The sequence below is a fragment of the Marmota flaviventris genome, chromosome 3, assembly GCF_047511675.1.
Source record: "Marmota flaviventris isolate mMarFla1 chromosome 3, mMarFla1.hap1, whole genome shotgun sequence".
Taxonomy (NCBI): Eukaryota; Metazoa; Chordata; class Mammalia; order Rodentia; family Sciuridae; genus Marmota; species Marmota flaviventris.
Window position 1 is genome coordinate 53,113,526 of NC_092500.1, and position 21,202 is coordinate 53,134,727.

At 34.7% G+C, this 21,202-nt stretch overlaps 1 protein-coding gene across 2 annotated transcripts; it reads right to left on the bottom strand.

Annotated features, from left to right (window-relative positions):
• Nucleotides 1-254: 254 nt before the first annotated feature.
• On the bottom strand, nucleotides 255-20,486 carry Rxylt1 (ribitol xylosyltransferase 1). Of its 2 annotated transcripts, XM_027925770.2 has the most exons (6): nucleotides 20,171-20,486; nucleotides 18,587-18,739; nucleotides 16,101-16,203; nucleotides 5,168-5,482; nucleotides 2,598-2,768; nucleotides 255-695 (listed from the first exon to the last, which is right to left on the bottom strand). In XM_027925770.2, exons 1-6 carry the CDS (start codon nucleotides 20,337-20,339, stop codon nucleotides 278-280), a joined length of 1,329 nt encoding a protein of 442 aa, XP_027781571.1. In that variant the 5' UTR covers nucleotides 20,340-20,486; the 3' UTR covers nucleotides 255-277. The 2 variants fall into 2 exon arrangements, with proteins under 2 accessions (XP_027781571.1, XP_027781577.1); XM_027925776.2 differs by lacking the exons at nucleotides 16,101-16,203; nucleotides 20,171-20,486 and having other exon boundaries at nucleotides 18,587-18,675.
• Between the last annotated feature and the right edge of the window lie 716 nt (nucleotides 20,487-21,202).

Sequence of the window (21,202 nt, forward strand, 5' to 3'; positions counted from 1 at the left end):
AAATTTTATATCCTTTTACTACCATCTCCCCCAGTGACTGGTAACTACTATGAGAGATGCTGAAATACTCAATTGTAGAAATGAATCTTAGTAACTTCACTTTCATTTATAGCTTGTACACAGGAGTGGCCCAATAAGTGGTGTACTTGGTCAGTGTAAATACAGTGTAAATCTAGAATTTATGACAACATTTAAAGAACATTTATCAATATGTGCACATACTCAATAATGGAAATGATTTAAAAAATCATGTCTTAGTTCAAAAGATAATTAATAATTAATGTTTATTATTCATTAAAAATGAATTTTCTAAAACATCAGTAAATTTCATTTTTAGCTCTGTTTTGAAGTGTTGATACCACTGAAGTAATTCTTTTCTTCTCTGAATCTTTTCTTGTAAAACTATAGTTTTCTCTTTTTCTAAAATGGCAGGAAGTTCCTTCCAGTTTTTAATAAAGATGAAGGGAGCACCCCTGGACTTGAGTAACTGCAGAGGGGCATTGTGGTGGACAGACGAATTTCCACAGTTGCCCCCTGTCATCACGTCTTCCACCACAGGGATGGAGCCATAGGAGCAGGCCTCATATATTCTATAACACTCTGTGTTGACTCCTACTGGGCACAAAGTGAGGTCACTGTGAAGCAAAGCATCTTGGTAATTCTTAAGACTTACATTTGTTTCTTGAGGCTGCCACCTGGAAAACCAGAAAAGTAACTGTAGGTTTCATTTTACTAAGCAAATCTTTTATGAAAGAAAATACTTTGTCTTTTTTAATGTCAGTTATCAGAAATGGTGAACACATTATAAGGACAGACAAAAGATATCTAAAATCTTGGCCCAAATAGATTTCTTAAAAATGTGGACATTTTATTTAATTTTTAAATTTTTAGTTGTAGATGAACACAATACCCTTATTTATTTATTTTTATGAAGGATAAACAGGGTAGTAGGAACAAAGGACTGTCAATTCTAGCTGAATTATTGGAGTCAGACTATTACAGGGAATGAGGTAAAAATGGTAGAATATGGTACAGAGATGTTAGAATTTGAGGTCACCTTGAGGGAATGTGATATGTGTAAGACAATGTCTAAAAAATGAGCATGAAAAGAAATGGTTAAGGTAATCTGGGGGCCCAGAGCAAGGAGGAAAAGGTGTAAAGGAACTGCAAGATGGAGGTGATGGAAGAACCATCTAGCTAGATTTGGAAATCACCACACTAGTGTCAGACAAGGTCTAAGAATGTGCTAGAAGCAAAACTCTTCAAGGGATTAGAGGGATGAACCCAAGGGCCAGTATATGATTTCAGAGAGTAAAGTAATTGTAATTTTGTCTGTGGGCATGAAATTTAAAGTTGGGCGTATTATGGAGGGAAAGAAGAGAATGGTCTGGAAGTAGCAATGATAAGCAAAGATACCTACTCAACCTTGGGCTCAATGGATTGAGAGGAATTATAAGAATAATTCTCTTTCTCCTGAAAGCCTTTGTTATTTTACACTGTTCTCATCCACTCCTCTGCAGACACATTGGCCCTTGTGAAAAGTGCATTCCTGCCTTCTGATCTTTGCATTTGCTCTTTTTTTTCTGCCTGAATACTCTTCTCTCAAATATACACAGGCTCGCTCACCTCCCTTCACCTTCTGCAGGTCTGTGCTTAATGCCTACCTTGCTTGTGTGAAAATACCAAGTGATCCAGAACCCCTAGTCCTCTCTATGCCCCTCTTCTGCCTAATTACTTTTCATGATATTTCTCATTTTCTGTTCTTGTCTCTTCCAAAAATCACATAAGTGCCAGGAAAGCATGGACTTGGATTGTTTTTGTTCACTATTATATTTATCACAAAACAGTTCCTGGAATACAGCAGTTACCTTCACAGTAGATTAGGAAGAATTCTAGAAGAGAGTATTTTCTATAATTAAAAAAATAAATTCCTAGATCTAGAAAAACATTTTTAAGGTACTAGTTCCCTAATGAATGTGCTTTATATTAAAAACTCCATTCGTTTATTTAAAAACAGCATAAATGATTCCAAAGTTACTTCCTTTACTCCACGAACACCTGTTTTCTATGTAAAAGATGGAAGAAAATTAACCTTAGTAGGTCTATTCACTCACTATTTATCCTAAGTCTACCTTGTTCAAGGCCCTATGTTAGAGTAGAGGATTCAAAGAAGAATACATAATCCCTGTCCTCGGGATGGTGTCAGGTTCTTGATTGTGTGAAAAATAAGGTAGGTAAGTCTTGGCAAACCAAATTGGTCTGTTGAATATCTCAGGGAGCTAAGACCTTACTGACATTTACAGTCTCTTGTGTGCCAAATTAGAATAACAAATATTATTGAGGAAACCCTAACGTGACATTTGCAAATGATAGATACAAGCGTTTTTCTTCAAGATGGACTACAGCTATAGGACAGTCACCCTATTTTTAATGTATACAACCTAATCTCTTCACAGTTTTAATTACCAATGTATCTTCTTGGGAAAGATTGGTATAAATGGAGATAATAATGCTTTAATGGAAACCTTCTGTGTTTGTACATAAAGTTACACTCAGACTGAAGAACAGAATGGATGAATCAAGTAAACAGAACTTACTGTTGTCTTGCTGAAATCCAACAAAGCTTATCATTTCCATCTTGTTTCAAAATGTTCATTAGTGCCTGTCTAGATGAATTTTCATAAACAGTTCCTAAGAAATTACATAAATATGGCCTCTCATCATGCAGCATTGACCAACTTGCTTCTACCACAGGAAAATTCCTGTATCTATAAAAATAAGTACAAATGAGTTAATTTATGACATATGATTGGCAATATCCCTACATTCCATCTTCTTAGGTAGGACTATACATAGAAAGAGACTTAAAATAAGATTTCTAAATCTACAGTTGTTAACTTTCTATACTTACTTCAGAAAAGTCTCTGAATCAAGTGACTTGAAAAAATTTAACATTGATATCTCTTAGAAAAATGTCATTGAGATATTGTGCCTAAAATTCTTTGTTTTTTATTTTTACTTCTATTATTCACTTATAGTTGTTAGGCTTATTGAATTCAAGAAATTCAAAGCATAATGACTCATCTACATTCATTATATTCATGATTTAATTAATGTTTTAGCCAGGTGATGGGAAGATCACAGAATACTCTTGGTAGCGAGAGAGTGATCAAAGGGTGTGAAGTTTCAGTTAGGAGGAATAAGGTTTAGTGGTGTATTGCACAGAATGGTGATTATAATAAATAATGCACTGTATATTTTAACATTGCTAAAATAATAGATTCTCAATGGTTCACCATAAAGATTATAAGTATGTGAGTTGATGGATTAGTTATTTAGCCTAATTTAATTGTTCCACCTTGTAAACACATATCCAGACATCACACTGTATTCCATACACACACACACACACACACACACACACACACACACAGAAAAAAGGAAATATTATAGAACATATGTTGCTATAGCAAAGAATTCTGAAAAATTAATTCCAAGGGCTTTTCAAGTAGATTAAAACAAACAAAAAAATCTTTTATTCCACATAAGGAAGGCTTACTGCAAGTGAGTCATTCTTAGGGGCATTTGGGGATAACAAGGATCAAACTAGGCCTAAATATAACCTTCACATGAGAGCAAAGCTTTAATAATTTGTTACAGTTAGTCTATAATGAGGTTTCCCAACTTCAGCACTATGGATGTTTTTGGGTCAGGTAACTTTTGTTGTGGAAGCTGTCCTATACATTGTGGGATGTTTGGCAGTACCCCTGGGCTCTACCTGTTAGATGCCAGTTTTTGCAACCTCCACCCTCCAGTTGCAGCAACCAAAATATTTCCAGACCTTGCCAAATGTCTCCTGGGACAGGGTGGGGTGGGGTGGGGTGGGGAACTGTCCCCTGGTTAAGAATTACTGATCTGTAAGACATATGATTGTTGGCCTAGTCCAACAATACTAGCATTATCATAAGTATCCATCTTATACTATGTGAATAGGTTATGCAATGCTACTGTGAAAAAGTAAAAATTTTCAAAGCATTTTACGAATATGGGCTCTTCTCAAGGGATAGATTTTTTTTAGAGGCTCTTAAATCTGGCTATATTTAACAAAAACCTTTCTGACTAGCTCCACCCAAACCTACTGAGTCAGAATATTGTAAAAGTAGGCCTGGGAATATGTCTTGTCTAGCATGCTTTCCTGCTAACATTTTTGCAGCTAGCTAAACAATGGTCAAAGGCTACATCTGGCAACCAGTGACTGAATAATGAATATTTGATTAAAAAATCATATCAAATAATTTGTCCACTTAACTAATATTTATTGAATGCCTACCACATACAGGCACTATTTTAGGCTCTAATCTAAAATTAGAAGTGAACAAAAGAGATAACAATCCTTGTCCTCAGGTTTATGTACTAGTGGCAACTTACCATTTTTGGGTGTGTGTATAATACTGGGAACAGAACCCAGGGGAGATCTACCACTGAACTACATCCCCAGTCCTTTTAATTTTTTAAGTTGAAACTGGTTCTTGTTAATTTTCCCAGGCTGGCCTTGAACTTGTCTTGTGATCCTTCTTTCTCAGCCTCTTAAGTAGCTGGGATTACAGGTGTGCAGTATTGCACCAGAGTACAATTTACCTTAAAGCTACTGTAATCTTAATTAAAACCGTCTGTTAACAGAGAGATAAAAAAAAAATGTTTTGTATTTTATAGCTGGAAAAAGATTATATATTAAGAACATTAGCCACATTTAATTAATCTTTCCTTTTATAGAAGGGATTTGTGCAAATTCAACCAGCCCCAAACCCAAGGGTATGGTGTGCTCTTAATATAATAATATTTAGCCTTAAAAGTAATTTTGTTTATTTTATCATTATTCATTTTTTGCTAAACATCTCTTTAGGGTACTCCTAATAAAGCTTGAATATCCATCCTTCATATCAGAATTCTGAAACAAAATAAAGCAAGCTTATCTGTTCTCATAAAAAGAGTATAATACTCTGAAAACACCACTGTTGTCACCAAAGAATGAGACCACACCCTAATTTTGCCTTTAGGAAAGATTATCCTTGGCCTCAATGATCCAAGAAAAATCAAATATGTCATCATTTTAAACAATTTACTGTAACTTAGAGTCTAGAAAAGAGTAATCATGTTTTATACTTACGTTGCTACTCCTAAAGGCCATTGAAAAATATCCACGTCATTAATCCAGGGGCTGTCATATGTTATGAAAAGCAGCTCCACTAAGCCTCCATTTTTCTTGAGAAACTTGAGTATCCAGTCATTATTACAAAGTTCATTTCCAAGCAAAACCACAGCAAGATGCTGAAGTTTTTGAGTTTTCATTAAAGTCTGTGCAAAAAATAACCACTGGGTGGCATGAGAGATCTTTGCTTTTTCTCTTCCATTTAAAACAAGCACCACATTACTGGTATCAATGGGGAAGTACCCTGGGACTAAAGATGGACCAGTGAGGAAGCTGATGAAAACAACAAATGAAAAACAAGAGACAGACAAAAATAGGATAAAGGTATTTGGTATCAGAAGTTTCAAATCAGTTTATATATAATCTACAATGAACTTTAATTCATATTCTCTCTAGAAATGAAATTTCTATAATATAATAAGTTCTTTCAAACAAGTTTAGATGATGGAACATGATTTAAGATCAATAGGAAGTTTTGACTGGAGACAGATCAACTTGCATATGATGATCAGAAGTGTGGGATCTTTTATTTTTATTTCTTTTGTCACATTTAAACATTCCATGAAGATTAGGCCTCAATATATAAAGGAAAACAAACCTTTTTTCCTAAAATGATAATTTTATGTAAATTTGAAAACACACATAGGAAAAAGATTTATACTTATATATCTAGTATCAGAATAAATGTAAAAATTTGAATAGGAGGATACACATCAAACTCATATTAACAATTGCCTCTGAGGGGAAAGGAAAATGAAAGGTACTGGGAAACAGGACAAAGAAAGCCTCCTCGGGGTCAATGCTACAGACCTAATGCACAGGTCAGAGATTCTCAGCATCTTTACGGTTTCATTAACTGTTTTAGTGATTCCCAAACCAAAAGAAATGCCTAACAGTTCCATTTAAAAAAGTAATTAGTTCTTTCCCTCCAACTAGCATTTACTGTTATTTGTATTCTTGATGACTGTAATTCTAACTTCAGTCAGATGAAATATCAGTAGTTTTTTTTGGTACCAGGGATTTAACCCAGGGATGCATAACCACTGAGCCATACCCACCAGCCCTTTTAAAATATTTTATTTATAGAATGGGTCTGTTAGGGCCTTACTAAATTGAACTCACAATTCTCCTACCTAACCTCCCAAGACACTGGGATTATAGATGTGTGACACTACGCCCAGCTCCCTGTAGTTTTGATTTGGATTTCCTTAATTGCTAAGATTTTGAACATTTTCTCATATAATTATTGGCCTTTTGTATTTCTTCTGTTTAGTTCATTTGCCCATTTATTGATTGGGTTATTTGTTTTTTAGGTATTAAGATTTTTTAATTCTTTATATATTCTGGATATTAATCCCCAGTCAGAGAATAGCTGGCAAAGATTTTCTCTCATTCTGTAAGTTCTCTCTTCACATTCTTAATTGTCTCCTTTGCTTATACATTGTTGGTAGGACTGCAAATTAGTACAACTATTTGGAAAGCAGTATGGCAATTCCTCAAAAGACCTGGCATGCAATAATCATATGACTCCTTGGTATTTAGAAATAAAATAAAGCATAGAATAGTTATACATGCACACCAGTGTTTATAGCAGTGCAATTCACAATAGCCAAGTTATGGAACCAGCCTAGGTACCCATCAGACAAATGGATAAAAAAGAATGTAGTATTATACACAATGGCAATTTACTTAGCCATAAAGAAGAATGAAATTATGTCATTTGCTGGTAAATGTATGGAACTAGAGACCATCATGCTAAGTGAAATAAGCCACTTATAATGGTCAAATGTTTTCTCCCATATGTGGAAGCTAGAGAAGAAGAACAAAAAGAAAGGAATAAAAAGAGTCAGGGAATCTCATTAAATTGAAGGATTAGTAATAGAGTAGAGGAAGGGGATTGAGAGGAAGGGAAAAGGGGAGGGCATAGGTAAGCACTAGTGAAGGAAATCTATTAAGTTATGCTATGTACACATATAAATGTGCCACAAAGAATCCCCCATATGTAATGATAATTCATAATAATAATAACAACAATAGAAGGGAGATCAGTAGAATACAGCAAGTGGATAAGGGGAGGGAAAGGGAAGGTATTGGGGAATGAGATTGATCAAATTATGTTATGTACATGTACTAACATGGCATAGTGAATCCCATGATTATGCATAATTATAATGCCCCAAGAAAATATAAATTTAAAAAAGATTATGGGGAAAAATGTGACTGGGGGGCTGGGGTTGTGGCTCAGTGGTAGAGCGCTTGCCTAACACATGTGATATGCTGGGTTCGATCCTCAGCACCACATAAAAATAAATAAAATAAAGATTAAAAAAAAAAGTAAGTAGTGTAATCTCCCTAATAGCTTAGAAGCCATTTTAAAAATCACACCTATGTACTGGAAGAAAAAATAATAACCCTATTTCATTCTTAACTAATCACAAATACTTAATAATGGGATGTGTGCACCTGAGTCATCCTGGAATCAGAGTGGATACTGCCACTTTCACTTCTTGTTCTACCCTGATTTTTATGTGGTACTTTCATTTAATTGTAGCAACCATGGAAAACCCAGCTTTACAAAGGTAAAACATCATTAAAATAAATATAGGGTAATCTAGTGTTTCTACTGTGATACCACGTTCAGTTAGCAGTTGGCATGGTGTCTGACAGATGTCAAACGTAGCCATGTTTCCTTGACTCAGTACACAGTCTGGGAAACAGTGATAGAGGTTACAAAATTTTAAGGGAAAAGAAAAACAACTGCATAAGATTTAGGTAGTTGGGTGGGTTTGGGAGGTTAGTCAGTCAAACTGCAGTGGGTTGAGAAGTTGGGATTGGAGAATATGAGTGTAGACAACTATTTTGAAAATCTGCATAAGAAGGCAAGAAACAAACAGTGAAAAGTCAGGGATAAAGGACAGCAAGAAAGTAACTGACCAAACAAGGTCCTGGAAGAGGCACATGGGATGTAGAAGTGAGGTGAACTAGGAAAGACCAACTCATTGTCTGAGAACTCAGGAAAGAGTAAGGATGGGTGAGGGATGAAGTAGACAGCAGGTGAATGTTACAACGGCTAATAAAGGGAGATAATAATAGATGCCTCAATTTTTGTGATGAAACTGGAGGCAGGATTGTCCGCTTAGAATGAAGGCATTAAGGAGTGGGCTAGCAGAGTGGACAAACTTTTAGCCTCCCATCTGGTCTGCCTGTACCCAGCTGTCTTCTTCAAATAATTTTTCCACATGGCTGTTAGAGAAGCATAAACATCTGCAAAAACATGATCTTCACTATTCTGCTCAAATAGCTTCAATTGTTTTTCACTGCCAGCAATAATGTCTGAGAGCCTTAAGATGGTGTATATATAAGGTTTAACATGATCTGGCCATTGCCCAATTCTCTCAGTTTCAGTCATGCTACCTCATCTTTATGCTCTAAGGGAAATCAGATAGCTTGCAATTTACCTCATCTTTATGCTCTAAGGGAAATCAGATAGCTTGCAGTTCCATGCACAAGCCAAGCTGCTTCTCAGTTTTGGGTCTCTAATGTCATCGCTGCTAGGAATATAATCTCTCCTCTCTCTGCCTTGCTAACTCCTACACATTTTAAAGACTCAGCAGTTATCACCTCCTTTAGGAATTCTTTCTCCAAAGGCCCCACAACCTATTCATATTAGGTTAGTTGTCATCTGTGTTTCCTAATTAACCGTTATGATGGAGTATGCATATTGTCATTATTATGCTTTCTATACTGCATGACAATAATTTGTTTTTCTTAACTACTAGTGTGTGAAGTCCTCAAGATTAGGGGAAAACATTTTATTCATTTTGAAATTCTCAGAACCTACTAAGAATTAACTTTAGTAGGCCCTCAGTAAATGTTGAATACATAAGTAGCAATTTTCTGTGAGAGTTATTTGCTCTATCATTTAAGTTCTCCTACTGCTTAAAATATGAACCAAGGAATGTAAATTCAATTTAATAGCAACTTTCCTGATATACATTTATTTTATAAAGTGAAGGTATTTATTTGTGATGAATGCTATATTTTAATTTACTAAGTTATTAGTTAAGGATCAATCAAAGTTCCATTAACTGAAGAGTAAACATATTTAAAGAATTGATATAGAGAATTTTAAAACAGTGATTTGCTTGTCTATGATATGCTAGGATATTTTTAACAATCAGAATTATAGTTTTCAATATTTTTCTTCTGTTGCTTGTCTCAGTTGAAAAATTTCCTTCAAATAAATACTTATAATGTTAAAAAAAAACCCAGAGAAGGGGCTGGGATTGTGGCTCAGTGGTGGAGTGCTCGTCTAGCATATGTGAGGCACTGGGTTAGAGCCTCAGCACCACATAAAAATGAATAAAATAAAGGTATTGTGTCCATCTACAACTAAAAAAAAGCCCAGGGAAATCAATTAAATATTGAATTTTAAAGCTGACTCTGAAAACAATATATTTTTGGAATTCCCATAATCACTTCCACTCTTTTCCAAATTCAGCAAGTACTAATGAATGAATATCATATATACCACTATTATGTTAAGGGAACTATGATGACAAAGTACCTAGTGGTCTCAAAAGTGCCTTAATAAGTGATAAATGCACAATGCAAAGTCACATGACTGTCAGTCATTGGATTCTATATTATTATTTTTTGCTTAATATATAAGAAACTTCAGTTTTATAAAACAGGTATATCTAACTTTTTTTTTTTTTAAGTACTGTGTATAGAAGTCAAGGGTATGCTACCACTGAACTATACCCATACCCCTATTATTTATTTTTTATTTTGAATCAAGGTCTCACTTGTTAAATTGCCAGTGTTATCCTTAAACTTGTGATCCTCCTGCCTCAGTCTCCCAAGTTCCTGGGATTTTAGTACAGGCTATCAGGCCTGGCTGGTATATCTAATTTATGAATGGTTCTTACATTGAGTAGCTGCTGTGATTCACCCCTTAATCTGAAGGTGCAGAGTAGCTATAATTCCACACTTTCCCATTTTAGTATTATGATGAAACACCCAACTCTCATGATAGCTCATAAGAATGGGAGATTGGGCCAGGAGAATGTGATTTTTGGAGGATAAGTCATCTTTCCCCAAAAAGAGGGTGTCACAATCATGTTCATAATCTACTAATCTTAAAGATTAATACACATAATATAATATTTTTTCATAAACTGTACATTGTAGACTTCTAATTTACAAATGAACTTTTAGCACTCAAATCTTTGTAATTTTGATGTTACTTGTAATACATTTCTATTAATTTAATCTTCTAATAACAATATCATAGCTTTAACTCACAGTATATTATAATACTAATATATTTATTTCATTTTTTTCAGAGAACTTATTTTTTAACAACCTAAAATGTCAGTTTTTTTCACATGTAACTTTCTATTTTGATTTATTTTCATATTATTTATCTAAGGTGGACAAATCTCTACGAATTGTTCAAACATAAACTTATTTGTTCGTATAGATTTGTTCACCCTAGATAAATAATGCAGTCATAGAAATGGAAAATAACATGTGAGAATTTGTTTGATTTTTAAGAGGATGAACAGGCACATACGAATTGTTCAAACATAAACTTATTTGTTTGTATGTGCCTGCTCATCCTCTTAAAAATCAAACAAATTCTCACATGTTGTTTTCCATTTCTATGACTGCATTTATGTCAGTGAGTCTGATAAACTCTATTTGTTTTCAGAATCAGCCTCGATAAATTAGTTAATAACAGGTTAAACCATTCTAAGAATAGAAAAAGACTTAAAAAGGGTATCTTTATGATAGTACTGTTTAGGAATGAAACTGTTATGTTGATTTCACTTCACTTAATCCCCCCCCCGCCGGGCTTTTTTTTTGCCATGCTGGGGACTGAATCCAGGAACTTATGCACGCTAGGCATGCATTCTATCTCCTAATTTTAGCCTCTTAATTCTGTACATATTTAGGCCCTTGTCCATCAACTCTCTATATTAAAAAACCCCGAGTTATGCTTATATAAGCATTGAAGATATAAAGCAGTGTTTACAAATGTATCAATATATTACTTTTTTTTGCCATCTAAATTTCCATTAGTGTTTTTTTCCTTAAAGAATTACAACATTAAAGTCTGCTGGGATTGCACTGTTTTTACTTTTTAATTTTTATCTAGTGAGTCTGGAAATTTCTATGAGGTTTTCTTAGTTGGATTTTATATATTTGTTTGCACCTAGTTAACAATTTAACTTTTTTTCCCCAAAAATAATCCATCATATTCAAATTAGGTACTCTATTTTTATTTTTTGCTTTTTGAATTCAAAACATTGAAAACTACTGCTTCCAAATACTAAAATCTGTGGGTCACAGTATAATGAAATATAGGAAGATTTACATGGTCTCAAGGTATTTCTTTAGTAAGATAATTAATAATCACAGAGGAAAAAAATAGTTAATTTTACAATGAGGAAACTGGCAGTACTTTTGCTAATTTACAATACTCAGATTTCAATAGCTGTGACACTCCTGTCCCTTTTCCGACCCAGCTTCAGATCTAGGATCACACAGTGTGCTTTGTTTCCAATCTTCCAAAAGACAGTTCCTCAGTCTGTCTTTTTTTTTTGGTACTGGGGATTTTGGTATTTGCTAAATTGTTTTGGGTCTCGATAAATTGCTGAGGCTGGCTTTGAACTCGTGATCCTCCTGCCATGTCCTCTGGGATTACAGGTATGCTCCACTGTGCCCAGCAATTATTTCATATTTTGAGTGATACAGCACATAAATTCCTCTCCTTAAGGAAAAGTGTTATAAATATCCCAATTTTTGTATTTTGATACTTTTCAAGTACACTTTTCAACTTCTATCTTTGCAGTGTTCTGTCCTACATATACTTGTATACCAAAATGCATTTTTTTTAATTGAAACTGTCCAGGTAGGATTTCAACAAATCCTGATTTCATGGTTTGCTGACAAATTAAATATTTATTTATTTCAGTATTAGGGGAAGCTACGAAAAACACCAGTGGGAATAAGATACTAAGAACTTACCATTTGTTGCTCTAAGAACTGCATAATCAATTTATAAATAAATCTACTACCACTTTTAGCTACCTGTTTGTAAAGTTTCTGTAGACGAGGGAGGACGAAAAGGGAAATAGGACACTAGAAGGTACTTAATAATTATTTTGTCAAGAATAAATTATTGCATTTCCAGGTTTCTAGTTATTTAATATTTTAATTTTTGAAGAATTATGCATTGATTGCCAGTATATATACATTTTCTAAAGCCAGCTAGCAATTATATTTTGGCAGTAATATGACTGACAATTTATTAAGAAACTATGAATAAGAACTGTGGAAAACCAACTAGTCTTCTCTATAATGAAAAGAAGAAAGAATGTAACTTGGGATCTGAATGTTCTAAAATTGTTAAGTACCAATATAAAGTGATAATGGGAAGTCAGGGCTATAGCGCTTGCTCTAAATACCATCTCATGCTATGATATTCAGAATTCATGCATAGTTGGATTTACCTGATGCCACAGAATTTTACTGGAACTAACGCAAAAAATTATTACCTATAGAAAGGATATGAGAAAGACCTTTGTCTCATAGGGAGTGCCTTTGTCTTAAGTAATATGTATTCCTCGGAGCAAGGAGTTGAGACTTAATTTAAGAGAAGTGTCATCTGATGACTGATTCAAAGACTGGTATTTCTGCTATTCAAACAGTCTTTGGGTATTATAAGAAGTTATTTACTTGCATTTCTAATTTTATCTATCGCAAAACTCTTTTTTTTAAGTACGGATGATTAACTTCAAAAATTACTGTTTCATTCAGATTATTTGATTCATTATAAGACAAGATGTGTTTTGAAAAGAAAATAATATACCACCATCCTATGTCAATCAATTTGCCTTCTCAGAGACAGCTAAATTCTTATTTCTTTTGGTTTTAAAAATCTGTTTTCCATCTTGTTTCTATCTATATCTGCTAATATTTAGGTAGTGTACTTGCAGCTAAGTGCAATTTTAGTCTCCTAAGAATACAAAACCTCCTAAATGTATCATTAGGAGATTAATTTGTATTATATAGTATCACATTAGATTTAGGGGAAAAAAGGTGGCTTTTCTCTTAAAATTTGCTTTATCAAAATTTTATAGTAAAGCACACTTTTATCACAGCACTTCAGTTTTTAAAATAATTATGAATAAATAATAAAATAGCAAGAAGACTTCTATAGTGATTACTACATGCCATATACTATTCCAAGCACTGTACATCTATTATTGCATTTAATATTTAAAACAATCCTGTGAAACAGGAACTTTTTTGACTCATTATAATCTGGAGAAAACCCAGGAACAGAAAGGTTAAGAAACCTATCTGAGATCAGACAACTAAGTATTAGAATTGGAAATGGAACTGCAATAGTCTGGCTTCAGGGGCTGTACTCTCAACTCAAGTTACCTTGCTACACTGCCCAAAGGTGTCAATGGCTTCACTGGGCTAACCAGCAGTTCAGTTTGACCTGCATGTGTTCAGATGCTGAGCACAGACTACGTATGCTGTTACTGACTGATATGGTGAGTAAGGAGTCATATTTCTTATCTTCAGAAACACATTAATTTGGGAAGAACTACCATAATTAAGCCCAGTGCTTTTGATTCCATGTTTAATCAAAACACTCTCAAGGTATCACTTATAGCCTGCCTGGATGGAAAGAAACATGCCACTGAAGCCAGTACAAGCAGTTGCCTAATAGTTCCCTTCCATTTTGAGTTACTTACTTGGTTTCTGGATTGCATTCTTTGGATCTGTGAGTTGTAAGAATCAGTATTTCTGAGCCTCATGAACTTGAGAACACTGATAATAACTTTATACTAATGCCTGAGAACAGTAAGGAGGCTAAAACTAAATGATATAAACTCTCTATAAATGTAAAGGTTTATTTAAACAAAACATATATTTTTTAACTTTATTTTGTTTATTTATTTTTTAATGTGGTGCTGAGGATCGAATCTAGAGTCTCACACGTTAGGCAAGTGCTCTACCACTGAGCCACAACCCCAGCCCTAAATAAAACTAAATATTTACACTTATTTAAAACAAGTATCCTGCTATTCGAAACTCTTTCAATATCTTCAAGGTAAATCATTACTTTTGATTCATTTTTGGTCAAGTAAGGATGGTGAATGGTGTTCAGGCATTCAAGTTAGTACTCACATAAACTCTTTAATTCAAAACTTGTAATTCCATAAAGCGTCATTAATTTTGGATAAATTACATATGCTACTTTTCATAAGCCTAAAACTTAAACAAGTTGCTTTATAAAAATTGGTACAATGGTGAACTTTCTTGAATACACATTCTCTTAAATCCAAAGAGAAAATAACATTGTTCTTTGATCAGACCATAAAATCTGCATAAAAATTTGAAAAGGGAAGGGTAAATTAGGTTTTCTTTTGGGAATTAATGCTGTTTGCTTAAGTCCTTTGCTACCATTGTTGTAATACAACAATGTAATATTATTCTTTTAAGCTTAAAGATGCTAATTCTTTAAGAATTTTTTTGAAAATTCTATATATTATGGCTAGAACTATTAGACAAATATCCATAACACATGCTTCCTTTCCTTTCCTTTCTTTCACTATTTTTCTTTTTCTTTTTTTGTGCTTCTAGGGCTCAAACTCAGGTCCTCATACATGCTAGGCAAGCGTTCTACCACTGAGCATTCTACCACTGAGCCCACATGATTACTTTTCAAACACCAAATTATTAAATTTATACACATTAAAAACATTTACTTTCCAACATCCAAATCCTAGTATTATAAGTTGAGAACTATGCTTAAGATTTGGAATGGTTAAAGCAACAGAAGCCTGAAGATGCAAGAAAAAATAATCCTCATCAATGATGATTTTTAAAAATTGGTTTACTTTTCAAGTATGATTACTTTGAGAAGATAGAATGAAACTGCTTTTCAAGTATGTATAAAGTAAATAAAGAATAAGAATGGCAGTAAAAGTTCAAATGAAATTAAGCTTAACTGTAGCTTTTCCCTTCCTAATTTCAGTGGGAAAGAAATGAAATCTTAACAGAAATTAGAAACTATGGTTCATATTTTTCACTCTAATAATACAACTGTTACATGAAATAGCATTTTAAAATACTTTTTTTCTTATTTCATTAAGAAAGCAAAAATCTAATAAAAATAGAATTTTCATGATAAATTATAATTTATTATACTTTTTCTAAATAAATGATTTTTAATTCTACTCAAAATATTCAGAAAATATGCAGTTACAGAATATTATAAAATATAAATTATAAAAAGGACTTTATAAAAATACAATCTAAAAAAGTTTTAAAAATTCACTGGTTGTATTGAATCTAAAAAGGAGATTTCTGAATATTAGTAATCTATACCACTAAATATTATGGTATACATACGATAGTAATGTATTAAACATGCAATGTTTTAATTAATAAAAATCTCAAAAGTGATAGCAAAAGCTTTAATATCACCTGAATATTATAAAAAGTAAACATGACTATTATATGAAGAAAAAATGAAAATAATTTGAGGTTTGTATATTACTCTTCCAATTATGGAATGTTAAATGTTCATCATCAGACAAATGTTACAAAATATAGAGCATGAACTTTTCCACATAATCTAATAAAACAGATATATAATTCCAAAAAAGGGGAGTATTTTTTAACATTTCATTTATCAGTTTCATATTTCAGTGTCCAAGTCAGCTTTAATTATGAATATTTATAAGATTTCTCTATTCTCCACAAGCTGAAATTAAAATGTTTTATAAAAATATATTTTCCTTTTAATATTTATATAAACTATTGTATAGCACAACAAAAGTTAAGGTGGCACAACTAATACCTGTAATGTGTGTTTCCCACAATTGACTTTCCTTCTCTCCACTGAGCAGTCACATCAGTGGGATCAAGTAAGCCTTCAAAAATATGCTCCCAAAGATACAAACCTGACAAGTAAAAATAAATAAATAAACATAAAACATTAACTCTCTTGTATACTCTAGTGTGTAAGAAAAGTTTATGTTCTGTTCCTTTGTATCTTTGACTATGAAACTAGAATCTTCCCCTTTTGGTTGGTTGGCAGGCAGTTCTACCACCAAGCAAATGCCCACAATTGTCTATGTGGCAACTAATGTATGACAGAGACAACTCAAGCTGTGAGTGTAAAATGTGGCTAACTGTGGGTCATATGAAAGACAATAACCTCCCTTTCTCTAGATTTGAGAAACCCTTAGTATCACTGGATCCCAATTACTCATCGTATTTTGAAATGTAAAAGTAATCACTATATGATTAGAACTGCTTTTTATGTTATAATAAACTGGAGGAATTAAACTATTTTGTTCCAGACACAACCAGAGGAGCTCATAGAAATATATACACAATTAAATAAGTCAAGAGGATTTTACCTCCTCTTCACTTGAACACACTTCCCTGACTGCATGATGCCCCTTGCAGACAAATACCACTTCATCTTTGTCCTTAGGGTAGTCCCTGAAGTTTTATCATGATTTCATCTGAATGAAAGCTTTAAAAGTAAAAGAGAATAGCATCACACAATAAGGTAATGTGGAGACCTCACAACAACTTTGGGAACCTTGTTTTAATTATGCTGAAAGATGTGTTTTTTCCCATTTTCATTACACTCTGTCTCACTAAAGAACACCCAAACAACCAAAGCCTGTAAGTGTTGGCAAGGATGTGAGGAAAAAGGTTCACTCATACATTGCTAGTGGGTCTGCAAATTGGTATCACCACTATGGAAAGGAGTATGGAGATTCCCCAGAAAACTTAGAATGGAACCACCATTTGACTCAGTTATCCCACTCCTTGGTATATATATACCCCAAAGACTTTAATTCAGCAAAATCAGCATACTACATGAAGCAGCCACATCAATGCTTATAGCAGCTCAACTCAGGTCAGAGTCATGTGGAGCTAAAAGTCAAGGGATGTGGGTAGTGTCTAGAAACTGTGAAAGGGAGGGAAACAGATTTTCATCCAGAACCTCCAAAAGTAACACAGCTTCACACAGTAAAAATATGTTAAGAGATTAAAACTGTAATAGGGATGTAGAGATTTAATGGAAGAAATCAATACTAGAATGTTTTTTTAATTGTTAGATATTGATTGATTTATAGGCCTACATCTGGGTGTCTAAAATTTAGAGGTCAGTAGTGATCTTTGAGGATGTATACTTGTATGTAGGCATAAAGAACTTATGAAACACAATGAAATAGGCACTGTTCACTTTCCTCTTGTTTGGTACTTTCTACTTTCTAAATCCATATCCTTTATCATAATAAATCCAATTCATATTCAAAGGCCAAATATAGCCCCTTCTTTTCATTAAATCCTTTCTAACTCTTATAGTCATCACTGAGGGCTTTGTTTTCTAATTGAGCATAACATGTATCCTGGGGCACTAGACTCTTATGATACACAGAGCAAAAATATTCTTTAATATAAGAATTGTACATACGCACAATAATTCAGGATGTAATGTTCACCTGTTTAGGATACTATGGTGCAAAATTCTGAATAAAAGGAGAGATACTGCTGAGTTGGATCCTAATACAATTAAACTTGAGCAATCAAGTTTAATCAGTTACATACTATATCCCCTTGTTGGACATTTACAATGAAGAGTGTCATATTGAAAGCTCTGAAAATCTTGAAATGAAGAACCTAATTTAACTTTGTTCTGTTCAGTGTTTTCCAAACTTGTTTGGCTATTAGGGCATGGAACACATCTGAGATTTCATATATTATATATTGTGTGTGTATGGATATATAAAATGTATATGTATATAGTTGTATATTAAGTGTCCAATAAATAAAATACACAGATTCATGAGAATTCAGGCTGACATTACATTTCAATATAATGGTGCTATATAATCTGCTCTTTGCATCTACAAATGAAGGTGTGTTCTGCTAAGGACCAATGATGAAAGTGCATGCGTGTGTATTTGTGCATGTTTATACAGATGTTATCTAATTGCAAGGAGAATAAAATATTGACAAAATGAAAGAAATATATGCTCCCTTAAAGAACAATGATGAAATAAATTATATTAAAGTGAATTTAATATCAGTAATGTGCATTTATAATGCTTTTATTTTGGTACTGAGATTGAACCTATGTCCACTTTACATCTCCAGTCTTTTTTAAAAATTTAAGACAGGGTCTTGCTAAGATGCTGAAGCTGGCCTTGAACTTGTGATCCTCCTGCCTCAGCCTACTGAGTTGCTGGGATTACAGGTGTGTGCCACCACAACTGGATTTATAATGCTTTTTATATGTCTTTGCTCTATATGTTGACTTACCAATGGCAGCTTTGCCCCAGATTTGTATACTGTGGTCTGTTTTTCCCTTCGGTTTATTTAATATTTGAAGACTAGTTTTAACTCTGTGTTGTTGCTCATTTTTTTCATCTTCTTCCCAAGGATTCCATTCTTCACTTCCCAAAGTAGACTGTTCTGTTTTAAAAAGAGTAATAGTGTTTAACAGTAAGGTATAACTAAAGTTGTAGATAAATTCAAATTTTATAAATCAGATATTAGAGAGTTTTAATTTCATTCTAAATTCAATTTTTCGGAGAGATGACGCAACTGAAATTGAACTGGTTAAACACATTTTAAGGGATTGGCTAGCTTCACTAAGCATAATCTGCTCTAGTGCCATCCATTTCCCTGCAAATTCTATGATTTTGTCATTTTTTAGTGCTGCGTAATACTCCATGCTAGCCAATCCCTAAAAAACAAATACCAAATGTCTTCTTTGATATAATGAGAGCAACTAAGAACAGAGCAGGGAGGAAGAGCAGGAAGAAAAGATTAACATTAAACAGATAGATGAGGTGGGATGGAAAGGGAGAGAAAAGGGAAATTGCATGGTAATGGAGGGAGACCCTCATTGTTATACAAAATTACATATAAGAGGTTGTGAGGGGAATGGGAAAATAAACAAGGAGAGATACGAATTACAGTGGATGGGGTAGAGAGAGAAGATGGGAGGGGAGGGAGGGGGGATGGTAGAGGATAGGAAAGGTAGCAGAATGCAACAGTCACTAGTATGGCAATATGTAAAAACGTGGGTGTGTAACTGATGTGATTCTGCAATCTGTATTTGGGGTAAAATTGGGAGTTCATAACCAACTTGAATCTAATGTATGAAATATGATATGTCAAGAGCTTTATAATGTTTTTAACAACCAATAAAAAAAAATTAAAAAAAAAAAAACACATTTTAAAAAAAAGTAATCAGCAACTTAATGAACCATTGATCTGAAAGATTTTAGAAATAAAATGCTAATGTAAGACAAGCATATCCTCCAAAACAAAACCTTTAAAAATAATGGAATACTGTGTATCAATTTACATGTTTAACTTTCCCAATTCTTTAATATAAGGATTGTACATACGTAACTATATGAATAATTCAGGATGTAGTGTTCACCTGTTTAGGATACTATGGTGCAAAATTCTGAATAAAAGGAGAGATACTGCTGAGTTGGATCCTAATACAATTAACAATACAGGACAGGGGACAGAATTTGTAGGTAAGTGCAGTCACCGTCCAAAGTCACTGCATGATTAGAGAAGACTCCTTCAATAAGGACATTGATGTCTTAGACCCATTGGCCCTCTTGCAGCATTCCTGCAAATCCTGGCAGTTGAGTTCGTCTTGGATATTATTTAATATGTTTTTAAAGGGAGTCCGCGCCTTTCAGCCTCGTGGTGGGGAGTAGGGACGGCCAGCGATCTTCGGACAAAGATAAGGGGGCGGCAGGAGGAAAAGCGCATGCTGGGCCCCGGAAGGAATCCCGGGCCTGCGGGCAGGGAACTCCGCAGCCCCGCAGCCCTGCTACCTGGCGCGCGGCGGGAGACAGGGCTCTGCCTCAGTCCTACCTCGGCCGCGCCTCTCCCGCGCTGGAGCCGCCCCCTTCCTGAAGCCCCGAGAGGTCGCAGTCGGCACCCGGCTGCGGTGCCCGAAGAAGACGAGGTAGGCGGCGTAGAGCGAGAAGAGGCAGTACAGGGCGATGATAAACGAGCAGAACCGCTTCCGCGTCAGCCTCATCCCACTCAGTCTTCGGGTCAGGCCGCCGCGGCCACAGAGCCGCGCGAGGAGAGAAGCCAAAACGCCTAGCCACGGCCCTGGCAGCGCCAGGAGCAGGCCCAGGCCTGGCAGCCGGGAGTCACCGGAATAATCCCTAGCTGCGGGTCCTCAGCCCCGCCCAGGCCCCGCTTCCTGGGCAGTCACGAAACAGGCCCCGCCCTAGTCCCCGCCCACGACTCTGGCCCCGCCCACCTCCTGGTCTCGTACTCCTCAGGGCTGTGGAGAATCTGCTTGTCTTAGAATCTAGAATCCTGGATTGAAGGGAGCGCTCCTCAAGGCGCTGCTTCGGTAAGTGGGGCCGGGTGGAAGCCTCGAGCAACTTCAGTGTTGCACTCACTTCATCTTTCATCCTTGGCCATTTGTACGTAAAGACTTCGGAAAACAGCAGCACCTGCCAGGGTCCGTGGAGGCCACATGTCATTTTTTGTTCAACACAAAATTCCTAGCACCTAGGGACAGTTATGCTGGTAGATGAGTAAATATAAATATATTTTTAGAATAAGTAAATGATGATGGTTGCACAGTATCCTGAATGTAATGAATGGCACTCAGTTGTATGTTTGGAAATGGTTCAAATGGCAAACTTTGTTTATGTACACCCTACCAAATTAAAACATTTTAAACTTTATTACTATGAAACGAGTTGAATGTACTACAGGGATGCAAATAGAAGCTGTGAAATGAAATATTGTCAATAAACTTTCTAAGACAAACCTTGAAAGTTGGGCTACAATTTCTTTTCAGTTGTGTCTGGTTCAAATGTCTAGCAGAATTGGCAGACAGAAAACTTGTAGGTCAGAAGTATAGAGTTATGCACTAACTGG

What these genes read in the sequence shown, in the direction of transcription:
- Rxylt1 (XM_027925770.2), bottom strand. Translation starts at nt 20,339, where the DNA reads ATGAGGCTGACGCGGAAGCGGTTCTGCTCGTTTATCATCGCCCTGTAC. An exon ending in CTGGGGCAAAGCTGCCATTG is followed by an intron (nt 16,204 to 18,586) that starts GTAAGTCAACAT and finishes TTTACTTGTCAG; the next exon opens with GTTTGTATCTTTGGGAGCAT. An exon ending in GTGGGAAACACACATTACAG is followed by an intron (nt 5,483 to 16,100) that starts GTATTAGTTGTG and finishes TGTTTTCATCAG; the next exon opens with CTTCCTCACTGGTCCATCTT.